The sequence below is a fragment of the Musca vetustissima genome, unplaced genomic scaffold, assembly GCF_032173495.1.
Source record: "Musca vetustissima isolate MV318-11 ecotype Yass unplaced genomic scaffold, APGP_CSIRO_Mvet_v1 utg3767, whole genome shotgun sequence".
Classification (NCBI taxonomy): domain Eukaryota; kingdom Metazoa; phylum Arthropoda; class Insecta; order Diptera; family Muscidae; genus Musca; species Musca vetustissima.
This window is the reverse complement of record NW_026886007.1, coordinates 180,917-196,055: the sequence shown is the minus strand read 5'-3', so window position 1 is coordinate 196,055 and position 15,139 is coordinate 180,917. Positions and strand designations below refer to the sequence as shown.

Below are 15,139 nucleotides of genomic sequence, written 5' to 3'. Positions count from 1 at the left end.
CCTGTGAATGGCGATTCTTTACAAAGATTCTGGAGTTCTATATGCAACTTTTCGGCCTTGGTTCTCTTCAAGATGAATTGTTGCAAATTTTATCTTTCAAATAGATATCCTCAAATTACAAAAATTCCCAAAAAAAGCATGTCCATAGTCTCCTATAAAAAGATAAAAACATTGCAATAAAACAATTCCAATAAAAACGATAAATATTAATTAGTCATGATACCAAAAGACCCGCCTTCTAGTTGCGGATGGGTCATTTAGTGTGGTGCTTTGGAACCAGTCGAATTCCCGGAAAAGGCACACAGAAAAACCCTCCACTTTTTTCACACACATTTCTGAATTATCATTTGTTTTCTTAATCGTTGTTGTTGTTGTTTATAAAACTTTGGAGCTGGGAACATTTCTGTCATCCATCCAAACAAACACCGTGTATTTACCGTAGCCGTTTTAATTATTCACTTAATTATGCATTGACACAAATCCGACACGTTTATTATGGCAGAACATTACTTTTGTTTTAATTGCATTTATTAACAAATCTTTCTTTATTTTACAATAATTGTTTTAATTTGTTTCTTAACTATTCGCGTATAGATTCCTTCCTTTTTTTGTTACGGCTGATCCAGAGTATGAAGCTGCACAAAGCACATTCTTAACGGCGTCTGAAAATTCTAATACGATTGCGGCGCGTTAGAATGACAACAAAGGAATAAGAACATTACAGAGTTGCAAAAAATGTGAGCGTAGTACACTAGAGTGCAAATATATAAATGCAACAGGATTAAATATTACATTTTTTAACATTTATTTTTATAATAAAAAATTATATAAAGCAAATAAATTGAAATATTTATAAATTAAAATGACAACTCTATCGTTTGGTTTGTTTTGTCAAAATAAATAAAGACGAAAACAAAACAGTTGTTCTGTTTATTTGGTATATGAATATAATAAATATCCTCAATCCTTAGTCTTGAGGATATAAATATAAAATTCCAAGCAGTTCTGGGTGAGTGGACTTTTTCCTATGTCAGTATACACAGATGTAAGTTAACAAATGTTGCAGCCTAAATTCTAGCAGCCAAATAAGACAGGAAATATAAGTTAGTGTCATAGGACCTTAGGAGCTTTGAAGAACTTCTGCGTGATATACGAATTTTTGTTCAACTTTAATGGGTTCCAGGTCACAGTGACTTCATAAGGAATGAGATATCTGACGAACTTGCTCTAGGTGGTAGTACTACATTGGCAGAATTCGTAAAATCTATTTCAAGAATGTTGAAAGTAGTTGTTATAAAGAACCTGCATGCAGAACATAAATCTGACCATATCACCGGTCAGATCTAATTCATTATTTTTTCTCGGTAAGAAAGAGATAAAGCCATCTTTTAGAATCATAAAAGAATTAGACCTTTCTCTTTAAGTGGGGAATCTTTGAAATAAATGCAGATACAAGAATGACACTCTGGCCTTTTTCTCTGACCATTTACAGCTTTGTTGTAAAATTGAAAAATTGTAATGGCTGAGTTATCAAATCTAATCTCCAAACCTTTCTCTCCACTCTCCTTTTTTATTTTTCAATTAGCTCCATTCGAACAACGAATGAGAGAGCGCACAAAGCTCGTCCGTACATGGCATTATGGGATTTACTTATTTTCCATCCAAACAAAGTAGATATTTTAGTTCTAAAATGCATTTATTCTTTATGTATTCGGTAGCGTACATATTAAAAAAAAATATATAGAGGGAACTATGGAGTAATAAAAACTTAACTAATTAACTAAAAACTAAAGTAATTACTTTATTCGTCATCATCGTCCTCATTATCCTCTTCTTCGTCGTCGTCCTCTTCATCATCATCCTCTTCTTCGTCATCATCTTCAGCTTCTTCTTCATCATCATCCTCAGCCTCTTCATCATCTTCTTCTTCCTCATCATCATCATCCTCCTCCTCATCAGCTACTTCGTCTTTTTTTGTAACCTTCTTGGCAGTTTTATCTTGTTTTGCCTTTTTAGCTGGAGTCTCTTCTTCCTCGTCCTCCTCATCATCATCACCCTCCACCAACAATGCTTTACGTGCCTCCTTCATTTGTCGCTTACGCTGAACTTGTTCCTTATCCAATTTCACAAATTCACCAGTCTTGCTCAGATTAAATTGTTCCAAAACTTCATTGGCCTCCTTTTTCAATTTAAGCATACGCTGTTCACGTGGTCCAATAACATTGGGTGTCTCGGCTGGCGGACCAGCCAAATTGGCATAAATGGGCATCGATGATGTTCCCTTGATATCAATTTTCAAATTCATATGTCTAATGTTGCCCCAACCACCAGGGTAGATGGTCTTCAATTGTTCAACAACATGCATAATATTTTCCGACAATTCATTGACACTATAATGGTGATTACCCACGGGAATGGAAATCAAATCACCCTTGGTCAGCTGTCTATAGCCGGTACGTTTTAGGGAACGTTCAACTTCTTGTTTGATTTTTTTGGGATCATTGAGGCGTACAGCATGGAAAGTGGTGCGTGGTTTTTGGAAAGGATTACCGCAGAAACCAACCACGTGACCTTGGATGCGACCATCACATAGGAAATAATCATAGGTATTGGCAAATTTACGTTTGGCCTCGAAGGTGGTGCATTCCTTGCGCAATTGATTAAAGGGCACAATTTTAAGATTTGTAACACCCGCCTCACGGAACAGATCTTCATAGTGTTGGATGGTGGGTTCATAATCAACCTTGGCACCACGTTGTAAATCGGGTACAATAACGACAACATCGTCGTTTTCAGGATTGACCAGGGAGTGCTTGAGGTTCCTATCGAGAGGCAATGGAAATAATCACAAATGAAAACAATTTTTTCCCGATATTATTTGAAATAAAATTACTTACAATTTGACCATGCGTTTTGGACAATTAGCGATTTTATAGCTGCTAACATTTAAGAAATATCTGTAATCGCTGAAAATAGAGGCATTCTTCTTTTCGCTGACTTCCTTTTCTACCATGGTTTTAAGAGCCTTGGCAATTTTCTTGACATTATCTAAATTAACAGCCTTATTGAATTGTTCCTCATCGACGGGAACTGGTTCCAAGGATTCCAATTTATCCTGCTTCTTCTTCTTATTTTTCTTTTGTTTTTTGTCCAGTTGGGGTTTGGTTTTGTTGCCCTTCTTTGGGGCCTTGCCTTGTGACGCATTTACTTTCTTGGTTACAGCAACAACTTTCTTTGGATTTTTGCCCTGCTTCTGGGCTACAGCTGGTTTCTTTTGCTCCTTGACTTGTTGCTGTTGTGGTTCGTTGTTCTTCTTTTGCTTTTTATTTTGCTGTGTTTCTTGTGGTTCTTGCTTTTGTTTTTTCACCAAAGGTTGTTGTTTCTCCTCCGCAGCAGGTTTTTTCTTTTGGGCTTGTTTTGTTGTCTCAGCAACTTGCTGTTTCTTTGCGGCTGGTGCTTGTTTAGCCGCCTCTGGTTGAGCTTTGGCATTTTTCTTTGCAGGTGGTGCCACATTTTTAGTGGCTTCTACTTGTTTCTCATTTTTCTTTCCTTCCTTGTTGTTCTTCTTTTCAACATTTTTAATGGGTTTTACTTGCTTTTCCAACTCCTTGACTTCTTGGACAACCTTTTCGACCAACTTCTTCTTGGCCTTCTTTGCTTCAACATTTGTTGCCGGTAAAGCCTTTTCTACCTTGGCTGGTTTTTCCTTTTTGACACCCTTCGCTTTATTGGGTTTATTAGCAGTATCCTTAAAGGATTTTGGAGCAGGTTTCTGTACTTTTACCATTTCAAACTGTTTTTCAAATATCAATGTATTTTCACTGACTCCACTCCACGTGCGGTTAGGAAACTATAGATAGACATTTGACTGATGTGTTATGTATCGATTTAGTTTAAGTTATCGATTGCTATGAAATACGAATGCAAACAGAGCAAACCTAAGTGGCATGGCAATATGAAGAATTATGTGTTTTTTAAAGCCATTTGTTTAAAGATGAATTTTACAACATTGGTAAGAAAAAATTTATGGTTTGTGATAAATCAATATCTAAATAATATTCCCAACGATACTTTGAAAAGAAAGCCTGACCTCATTTGTAGAATAATTTTAAAAATATGTCAAATGAACAGAACGACTTGTTGCATCTGTTTTCATTTATTCTGATATTATAGGCCACAACGTAGAGGTGTATTTTTTCTTTGTTGACAAAAGATTAAGCCTGACTATTTTGCAAAAACAAAGACAAAAGATAATTTTACCATGGGAAGACCCATATATGTTGGTTTTTCCGCCAAATGGTCGTAGGCTCTTAATGTGTTTTAATCCGAAGATGATTCACTGGATCTATAAGAACGTTATAAGACCAACTATAAAGCAATGTACACACTGGCACTTTTGAGTGGCATATTTTTTATCGATTACTGACTGTCAAACAACCATGAATATTATTGATGTTGTCGGATAAATGACAAAAATGAGAGGCCACACTATCAAACAAGCAAAATTTGTATAAAGGGATAAGCAGAATGTTCGAGATGCGCGTTTTTTCTTAACGCGCACAAAAAGTATGTAGTAAATGGACCATTGTATCATTCGTGACGTTATATGTTATCGAAAATACACCAATCACGCTTGATAACTATAGCGGTGTACACACTATAGATTTAGAATGACTAAGACAGTCATTTTGCTTTATAGTGTAGTTTCTCATAATGTTGTTGGACTGTCAGTAATCAATAAAAATAGCTGACAGCACAAAATGATGGTGTGTACTCGACTTAACAAAGTGTGGGTCTTTAATGATTGCTTTTCTAACGAATGATTATTTTTTAAAGAATTATTTCAGGGCTCAACGTGTTTACTTTAAATAATTTAAATGTTATTTTTTTCGTTTTGTAATCATAAATTTGTTATAGCATATTTATGCTTTTGTACCCCCCCTTGGTTAACAACACAAAGCTGTTATCATTCTTCTATGCATTCCGTGACGTGTCATCAAGTTTCAGTGAATGAATAGTGTTAGTAATTTATCGATACTACTTACCGGCCAGCCAACCAGCCAAACTCTCCTCTCAATAGTCATTCATTTTAAATACCAGAGAACAAACAACGGCCCAGACAACACCGTTTGTGTGATTTGTGTTCAATTTGATGTGGTTTTCCAAGATAAGAATCAATTTTCCGACTAAAAATGGTTCGTGTGCTGTTCCTGCATCCTGATTTGGGAATTGGTGGTGCCGAACGCCTTGTTGTTGATGCAGCATTGGCATTAAAAGTTCGTGGCCACGAAGTCAGTTTCCTAACAAATCATCATGATCCAAGTCACTGCTTCAAGGAGACAGTGGATGGAAGCTTTCCCGTTCGAGTTGTTGGCGATTGGTTGCCAAGGAAAATATTTGGACGTTTCTATGCATTTTGTGCCTATTTCCGGATGTTGTATGCAGCCTTCTTCGCCTCCTTCTATTTGAGTAATCGCGAGCAATATGATGTGATATTTTGTGATCAAATTTCTGTTGGCATTCCGATACTAAGACTGGCCCGAGGCCGTCCTAAAATTGTGTTCTATTGTCATTTTCCCGATCAATTGCTGAGTGCTGAAGGTGGTTGTCTGAAGAAACTTTATCGTGCCCCCATTAACTTCTTGGAAGAATTCACCATTGGAATGTCTGATGTAACGTTGGTGAACTCAAAGTTTACCCTGCGTGTCTTCCAGGAAACATTCCGCCGTTTAAATGTTGTGCCTGAAGTTTTGTATCCATCATTGAATACCAAGTATTTTGATGATATGCAACATAAAATGCATGCAAATGAGGCGAGCTTCTTGTCGGCGGCACCGGTAAATCTACCCAACAACTCCTTTGTATTCTTGGACATTAATCGTTACGAACGTAAAAAGAATCATCCATTGGCATTGAAGGCCTTTTGCCAACTGGGCAAGACGTTAAATGCCAATGATTGGAAACGATGTCGCTTGGTTGTGGCCGGTGGCTATGACACAAGGGTTGTGGAAAATGTTGAACATTATGAAGAATTAAATGATTTGGTAAAGCAAAACGATCTACAAGAAAATGTGATCCTGCTGCGTTCTCCCTCGGATGATGAGAAATTTATGCTGCTACATATGGCTCATTGTTTGCTCTATACACCGGCTAATGAACATTTTGGTATTGTACCTTTGGAAGGTATGTATATGTCGAAGCCGGTAATTGCGGTGAATTCCGGAGGACCCACAGAGACAATAGTGCACAACTCAACTGGCTATTTATGTGATCCCAAAGAGGAGTCATTATCTTTGGCAATGGCAAATTTAATAAAAGATGAGCGTCTACGGGAGCGTATGGGTGTTATGGGCCACAAGCGTGTTCAACAGAAATTCTCATTTGAAGCATTTGCTCAAAAGCTGGATGATATTGTTAATGATTTGACACGAAACTCAACGACTAAAGTTCGGAAATATGATTAAGGCGATAATAAAAAATAATAAATAAATGGAAAGTATTGATGACAAATAATGCCAAAGGTTAATTGAATATTTTGTTTTCTTATTAAAAGGGTGGAGAGACAAAAATGCGATAAAAAAATAAGTTCGTCTGAATATCTACTACTTTGGGGTATAAGGAAGAGATGATTCTAGGATTTATATTATATATATATATATATATATATATACAATTTATGGTGTAGCTTTGGTTAATGGGCAATATGATGATTCATAAAATGAATCAGAATCAGATGACACAGAAAAGTATTTTTGTAATAAAATAGATGTATTCTTAAAATTTTGGAAAAAATATATACATAAAAATATTTCTTTTTAAAAAAAGAAATATTTTTAAAAATGATAAAGCTATAAAAAAACAAAAGTGAATTTTTTTAAAAACTCCCTTTGAAAGCCACCACGTAATCCTAAATTTGTCCCCTTTTTCTTCAATAACATCCATATTCTATTTGTTTTTAGAAATTCTCTTTTATTTTTTTTTTGTTATATCTGAAAACGTTTGCCATCGCAAACAGCAGCAGTACATTGGTGTTATGTTTTTTTTTATTTTTTAATTTTATTATTTTTGTTATGTTAAATATATATAAAAAAGAAGCATTAAATGTTGTTGTCATCGCAATCTTCCTAGACTAGGTGTACCGAACACTCCAAAGCCATTTTCATTTTTGATTCCAGTCCACTCTGAGCTTATTATTCTTCCCTTTTGTAGAGATAAAGATAACCTAAATCTTTTGGTGGATTTTGTGATAGAGCAACCTTACTGTCATTGAAAATAACCCACTGGCCGTCTTTTTTAATGTGACAAACATAATGACCCACTTGAGCGGATGTACCCATATGCGATATAAAGGCAACCAATTTATATTTACCATTACCATCACGATAATTCTTTTTTGTGTTTTTACTGGCCTCATCATTCGTTGATTCAGGGGCTGCGGCTGCGGTTTCCTCACCAATATCCATATCGTCGGCATGAGAAAATATCCAATCGGTGGCACGTTCAACATTACCATCGGTTGCTTTTAGGGCTTTTGTGGCCTGATGTTCATCGAAGCCCATACTCATGAGCATGGCAAGACTTTCGGGGTTGGGAACAAAAACATTCCAGGATTTTGAGGCATTAACATCTGGCACCACAAATGGCTCAGAGAAATCAGCATCACCAATGTGTTCCATTAGCCAATTCGATGCTGCTTCTACACCACTATTTTTGGTATTGAATACAGCCCGCTTGCAGGCCTCTGCGGGGAAACCCATTTGCACCAATGACGACATAATTGCCTCATCAAAAACAAATGCCGGCTTCTCAGCTTCCGTTTCGGGTAACAGCTCTTCAGACGGCTGTTTACCAGTTGAACGCCAATTGGACATATCCAATTCATCAGGCATTTGAACGGCCACATCCAGTTTCTTGGGTACCCAATCATCGGACAAGGTGAATTTACGTAAATGCATCATTAGAAAATCGGGCATATTGACCAAACGGGCAGTTTTTTTGGCTGTGGTTTTATCCTTGATGGCCGTTGAATAGAATTGATCAATAATTTCATCGGCAAAAAATCGCTCCAAGCATGCCTGCAATGGTACCTTGTGACGTACAATGTCCTTGTCATTTGTGGCACCAGCTGGACAATTGGCTTTTTTCTCCAAATATTCCTTTACTTCATCCAAATTGGTGGCCTTTTCCAGAGGAATTGTCAAAGGAAGACAATATTCCTCGCGGCTGGTGTATTTCACTTTTTTACTAGCCATACACTCCACACGTTCCTCCACACCAAATGTTAGACACTCAATGGGATTGAATTGATTGCGTGAATGACGTTCCAAGAGATTAATAAAATGCAAATAAAAATCATAAGCATCCTGCTGTTGTTTTGTGCCAAAATCTGGATGTCCCTTGCCAATAAAATTTTTAAACATTGCCGGTGAAATACCGGTATGCTCTGAATCGAGAGTATTTTCCGATATGCTGCTGTATTTACCCGACCACAAACCATTACCCAGTTTGGCAAGTTGAATATTAAAATCATTTGCTGGATCAGGTGGAAATTCATTGAAATATTTTTCGGCCCCTTGACCCACAAAACGTTTGATGAAATCCGGCAATGTGAATACAACTTGCATAACACTGTTAATGTAACAGGAATTTCCCAAATTACGCATTCCTGTATAACCTGGCCCAGCCAAGGGTTGTAATTCACTATCACTTTCCGTCAACAGCGACCATTCACCAATTCGCTGATTAATTTCCAATTCAAGTTCGACCATTGATTTTTCACTTTTTTTCATGGCGGCCATGTTGATGCCGAAATGGGCCAAATGTTGTTCGAGTTTTGAATCAATAACCATATCATCTTCGGGATATGAGAATACATCGGCTTTGCCGTCGGTGGTTATGGTGCCCAGTTTAACAGCCAAGGGGTAGTTTACTTCACGATAATGTTCCACAGCATGGTCGTTGCCACCGGAACCATCGAAAAATCTACGGCCACACAAGATGGAACCATCGGTGAGATTTAACCACAAGTTATTGGTTAAGTCGCATTTTTCACATTTCCAACCCGAGGGGGGTATCTTTTTGCCATTATTCAATTGGGTAAGAGTTTCAGAATATTTGGAAACCTGACGTACCTCACCATCCCAGGTACCTGGGATTGCATAGAAGGAAAAATTAAAAAAATCTTCATTTTGTATGAAATTATTACTTACCGGTTAATGTTTGTTTTTCTAGTTTTGAAATGGCAGACTCTTGGGCCAATATTGCCTCAACCGACTGAGTCACAATTAATGGCAAGTCATTGTTGGGAAATGGTATTTTTGTTTGTATATCTGGGGCCACAACAATACTGTAGTGATCTTTATATTCATATTTTTTGCTATTGGCATCATTGTAGCCACCCTCAATGCCAATGGCCAGGCGGGTTATTTTACGTTCCGGTCCAGCTTCACCATCACCACTCTTCATTTGGTCATCTTCAACGATGGGTATCTTTTCCCGGCGTATATGCAAAAACACACAATTGCCTGTCTTTTCGGCATATTTCAGTACGTACTCTTCGCCGAAACCCAGAAAGCTACTCAAACTGACATACAGCCCGGTCGGTGTTTCAGGATTATCATACGAATAGACACATTCATCCTTGTAAATGGATGCATTGCCACAAGGTACTTTAATTTTGGATAAATGTTTCTCCATTAGAATTGAATATTCGTTCGTTCTTTTATTTTTTTGCACAGAACAACAACCAATTTTTTGCAAACTCAGAATGGAGATGACAATAACACTTTCGACAAATCGATATCGACTTATCGCTCTCTTTCTCTCTCGCACGCTATTCACTGTAAAATGTTAACACAATGGCGGCAATGCATTTGCTACAGTGTTGCAATGAAAATGTAGTATGGAGATGGTCACTTAACCAGAAATTGGGTTAGTTTTTGATATTCATTTTGAAAAGCATGGGGTTTTAAAAAGGGAAATGTTTTGTAAAATGTAATAAATTATAACAATTTTGTAATATAAAATAAGTTGTGTATATTAACTTTAAATTCTGCAGCATTTCGGAGAATATTGACATTCGCCGGCAATTTGTAAACAGCTAATTATCACAAGGCATTTGGTACGAAACGTTGATCTATAAAACTGGGGTTTTCATTGTTCTGGATATTTAGTGATATTTGGTATGTTCCCGTACTGCAAGAATCTACTATTTTTTACTCCGATAAAACTTTTTTCCTTTATAATATTGAAAAAAAAATAGTAAAAACTCGTTGATTCTTGCAGTACAGGAACAGACCAATTTTGAACTTTGTGGAACTATAAGTGTATTTTTTTAAATATTTTTTTCTAATTAATTTTAACACTTTTTCGAGATAGAAATGTCGATTTTTAATTGTTGTGGGTGAATTTTTTAAATCGCTTCGTTCACTTTTTTTCAAAACTAAACATCCAGTACCTCTTGGAGCCCAGATTAATATTAACAGCGTATAAAAAATAATTAAATAAAACTTCATTGGTTTTGATATTATTTTGATTTGTTTTATTTAGTTGTATGAAATTATATGGTATTGTTGTTATTTTGGATTCATTTTCATCTTCTTCTTCTTCTTCTTTTTATTTTCATACCTATAAATCGAATCGAAATTGTTGTTGTATTTATTAGCATAATATTAACAAGTAAAGTAGTAGGTAGGTAGATAGATAGGTATGTATATATATTTGTATGTAGATTATTTTGAGAAGTTTATATATATATATATTATAATTTAGTTGCTTGCGGATTTATATATTTTTTTAACCCATAAATTTCGATATTGTAATTTCATGTTCATTTGTTAAACGATTTGGTGTGCTATATGTTGGCTTTTATTTATTTGGTTTTTGTTGTTATTGGTGCGTTTGTGGTTTTGTTCTTTTGCCCTTGATGTAAAAAAATAATGTTTACTTTTTGTTCCTATTAACACATAAAAGTGTTATACTGTTATACTCATCTAAAGTTTCATTTGTTTTTTCTTGTAGCAGGGACCATTCTTTCATTTCATTCAGAATCTTAATTTTTTATTCTGTTTCTATTTCAATATATTGAGATTTGTATTGAGATATAAAGACATTTATATAATTTGTAATATTGTGTGTGAAAAAAGTATTTATTGATTATTTTATACAACATTCGCCTCTTTTGTGGTCTATAAAGTAGTGCTTCTTAAGATGTTTATTTGGGTTTTTTTATTCCGTCATTATTTTCTTCTTTTTTGATATATATTTTTTTACAAAAACATCTATTAGTGACTAATGGTGTTTAATTTTTGTTATTATTGTTTGTTTTTATTATAAATATTTTTGCTTGAGTATTTCTGTTTGGTTTTTCTGAAGTTGTATTCTCTAAATGGGAATTATTGAATTTTTGTTTGTTTGTTTTTTTTTTTTTGTTTAAGTACCAAAAGTATATTCTCTCTTTAAATACACATCAGTTTCCTTATTTATTTAGCTTTTCTATTAATTAATTTATCATTAGCAAATACACACTCATAAACAACAATAATTATTTTTATTAATTTACCACATATATTTAAAGTTATATGTTTCTAAAGGCATACAACTTATCCATACATAATATGTAATTATATATATTTTTTGTATATATACTTACTTTTTACTCACAATGCACACATTTCACATTTGTATATATTTACATCATATTTCTTCCTGGTCATTGCTAACTATGAAAATAATAAAAAAAAAATAATTTTTTGTAAGAAAATTTTCAATTTGGATGAGTATTTAAAATCTGAAATTTTGGTTGATTGTTGAAAATACCTAAAATTGCGCGGGGACCCATTTTATGGGGACCAATTATCAAACTGTGAAAATTGTTTGGAAGGAATCTTCTGTTTTTTTAAAAAAAATATGTTTCCCGTGATTAAACTCGCAATTAACATGGGGTGTTTCCAAGTTTTCCAGTAATAAAACGTCGAAAAATAGTAGATTATTTTATTAACTAAATTTCAATATGCTTGGATATTTTATATTGTCCATTGACGTGAATTTTTTAAATATTTCTCCAGCGATGAAATTCATGGTTCAAAATAAAAACATTTCCCGCCATGAAATCTAGATTTTTAATATACTTTCTTTTAAAAATATCTCGCAAGTTTTTTTTGAAAATGTTGAAAAAAGTTTATTAAGGCTTTTGCCATATGCTGGCTTTTTTCAAACAATTTATTCTGAATAAATAATTCTAAAAAATGTGTTTTGTTAGTATTTTTAAACCTTTTTGAATTCTTTAATTTCTATTAAATTTTTAAAAATTCGTTTAGAAAATTATTTTTTTTTCTTAGCTTGGGCTATTATGAACTTCATTTGTTTTTTTAAGAAATCAAAGCTTTTTTTACAAATTTCATTTTTTTAGAACTCGGCTCTAAAACAATAGGGGATCTAGAGTTTTTAGAGGCAACAAACAAATTATATTTCAAGCAGAGGCACCAGACATTCGGAATGCTGTACGATAATTCCATCAACATACATCATTCTCTATTGGAATATTTGTAGACAGTCAATTCAGAATTTGCCAAATTAGTTTGTCTGGTGCGAGTATTTTCCACATGGATCTGAAATTTTCATTTCAAGTTTGGAAGGTGTATGTCGGAACACATCTGGGAGTCGTTAAAGAGGCGGGACATCTTCATGTTTTATCAGGTGGGATAAGACCTGTAAAAAGTCACAGACCTACCGCAAAACCACTCACATTGTCTTAACTGAGATGCAGTAATGCTGGCTACCAAAGTTGATAAAACAAAGAAGATGACTCAAATGGTTTAAACATTTCTCCCACATTAACACATTTTGTCAGAATTTAACAAAGTGTACTAACAAATTATAACAAAACGAGTTATTTAAATTAAAAAAAGAAAAAAATTTTAAAACATGTTTAATGTTTTGTTTTCATATATAGTATTGGTATTTTATTTGTTTTTGTTTAATTTTTTTTTATATGTATATATTTGTATTATGTTAATGTTACGTTTTTTTATATATATATTTATATATTTTGCATATTTCTAGAAAAATTAAAAACTTTGAGTTATTCGAAAAATGAAGAGAAAATAATAAAATACAAATTAAAATTGTTTGTTGTTTCTTATGTATGTGTGTTTTTGTTTGTTTGTAATAATAAAATACTTATTATTTAGAATCACTCAGATAGCACTTAAAAATTACTTATTATACAATAATAATTATAATAATATATATCATTAAAATAATAAGAATGGTACACAATAATATATATAAATACAAAAGAAATAAAAAAAAAATCGTTTACATTGCAAAAAATATTAGAATAATTGTAATAATACTAAAATTATAACTAAAAACTAAAGAGGTTTATTTTTAAACTTTTTTTCAATATTTGTTTTTTTTTCCTATACAAAGCTCATTATCTTAGAAATAATATTAGAAATAAGCTGTAAAAAATGAAAAAACATAAAATATAAAGTTTTCTGAAAAATTGTTCTCTTTGAAATTTAATTTTAAAAATTTTCTTTCTTAACACGAAAAAAATCATTTAAAAGACTAATTTTTACACAAATTGTTTTAAAAATGTGTGTTAAGATTAGAGAATTAAAAACTATGTTTTCCATTTTTTAATTTTTTTAAGATTATGAGCTTTAAAACATGTAATATCCACTCTATTATAAAAAATTTTGGGTAATGTGAATTCTCTCTTTCAAAATTAATGCTATGGAAATTCGCATTCATTATTTTTGAAAGAGGGAATTCATAGTAGGTATGACTGTATATTATGCAATTAAGTGTCTATGTGTGATAGGGTGAAGTAAATTTGTATTTTTTTTTGCAAATGCAAATCGTCGTTTTGGAAACCTAATGTCATTTAGGGTTTTGCGGTCCACTAAAATAGATAGCAGTTAGATTCTAGGATTTAGTCTAGTCTGCGGATTTCTGTCCTTTTTTGCAGTTGGAAATAAATATAATCTTATAGCTATATGACTGGGAGTAAACTTGGCTTTTTTTACTGGCCGGGAGTTTTTAAGATTTGATTTTTTTTAAATTAGAATAAAATAATATATAAAAAATGTGGTTTTTAAAATTATGTATATATAAGTATAAGACAACTTTAAATTGCATCGAAGTAATACTTCTTTAATGTAGAATTTATCTATTTTTTATTTTCACTTGCTTTGCGCCTTATTCTTCTTCTTCTTCTTTGCTACTTCTGTTCCGTTTCAATGCATAAAATAATAGAACCATACTCACAAAAAAAGCTTCGTATTTGTTTCCCTTAATGCTGTCATTACCACAGACGAGGGCGTCACAAATCTCTATTACACTTTTGGTTACTAAACATAGAATTTTAAAAAATTTACATTAGATTTGTTTTTTTTTTGTTTGTTTTGTAATAATTTATAAATAATTTTGTTGCATTTTTTGTTGCTATTTTTTCTTCTACTACTTTTTTTGTTAACTGAGTATAATTTTTGTTTTTTTTTTTTTTAATTTAACTGAGCACACATAATAATTTTTCATTACTAAAAGGTTTTTTTCATTTAATTTTAATTTCTTTTATATTTGTGAATGTGTGTGTGTTTTTTTTTTGTTTTCAATAATTTAGAGTGCAATTTTCAATGTTGACTTATGTTTTTCTTTGCATCATTTTGATTGTAAAAATTTCTTTTCAAATTGTTTCTATTGTGTTTGATTACTCCAATTTGTTGGAATGAAATGAAACAAAACAAAAACACAAAAATAACAACTTTAAACAGAAAATAGAGTCTACTTTTAGGCGCTCGCTCTTATTGTTTGCCATTATTATAATAATCATGGTGGATTGCTGGTTATAGCTGCTCACTATTGAGTTGACTGTGTTGTCTTTGCAGTTGCTGTTGTTGCTGCTGCTGTTGTTGTTGCTGCTGATAGGCAATTGGCCGTATGAGAGCATTAAGGAAATCATGTTGAAATTGCAATTGTTTACGTATGGTTTCTAACCATTCGCGATGTGTATCAATGCTGGCGCCATAACAAATCATATTTATGTTGGGTCGATTTGGATCAATGGATTTCAATTGGAAACGATTGTTTGTTAACTCCTCCAATTGCATTTTATTAAGCTATAAAATAATGT

At 33.1% G+C, this 15,139-nt stretch overlaps 4 protein-coding genes across 4 annotated transcripts in view; 1 reads left to right on the top strand and 3 right to left on the bottom strand.

Annotated features, from left to right (window-relative positions):
* Window positions 1–1,801: 1,801 nt before the first annotated feature.
* LOC133333446 (ribosomal L1 domain-containing protein CG13096) lies at window positions 1,802–3,787 on the bottom strand. Its single transcript, XM_061541766.1, has 2 exons — window positions 2,898–3,787; window positions 1,802–2,822 (listed from the first exon to the last, which is right to left on the bottom strand). The coding sequence occupies exons 1-2, from the start codon at window positions 3,785–3,787 to the stop codon at window positions 1,802–1,804; spliced, it is 1,911 nt and encodes a 636-aa protein (XP_061397750.1).
* Window positions 3,788–5,154: 1,367 nt separating this feature from the next.
* On the top strand, window positions 5,155–6,464 carry LOC133333444 (alpha-1,3/1,6-mannosyltransferase ALG2). The gene has a single exon (XM_061541765.1). The coding sequence runs from the start codon at window positions 5,193–5,195 to the stop codon at window positions 6,462–6,464; it is 1,272 nt and encodes a 423-aa protein (XP_061397749.1). The 5' UTR covers window positions 5,155–5,192.
* Window positions 6,465–7,190: 726 nt separating this feature from the next.
* Window positions 7,191–9,699, bottom strand: LOC133333435 (ubiquitin carboxyl-terminal hydrolase 5). The gene is made up of 2 exons (XM_061541755.1): window positions 9,210–9,699; window positions 7,191–9,148 (listed from the first exon to the last, which is right to left on the bottom strand). Exons 1-2 carry the CDS (start codon window positions 9,694–9,696, stop codon window positions 7,191–7,193), a joined length of 2,445 nt encoding a protein of 814 aa, XP_061397739.1. The 5' UTR covers window positions 9,697–9,699.
* Window positions 9,700–14,832: 5,133 nt separating this feature from the next.
* Window positions 14,833–15,139, bottom strand: part of LOC133333436 (triple functional domain protein) — a 104,818-nt gene continuing 104,511 nt past the window's right edge. Inside the window, exon 18 of the mRNA XM_061541756.1 lies at window positions 14,833–15,125. Coding sequence (XP_061397740.1) covers window positions 14,853–15,125 — 273 coding nt within the window. The 3' untranslated portion in view covers window positions 14,833–14,852. The remainder of the gene's footprint in view (window positions 15,126–15,139) is intronic.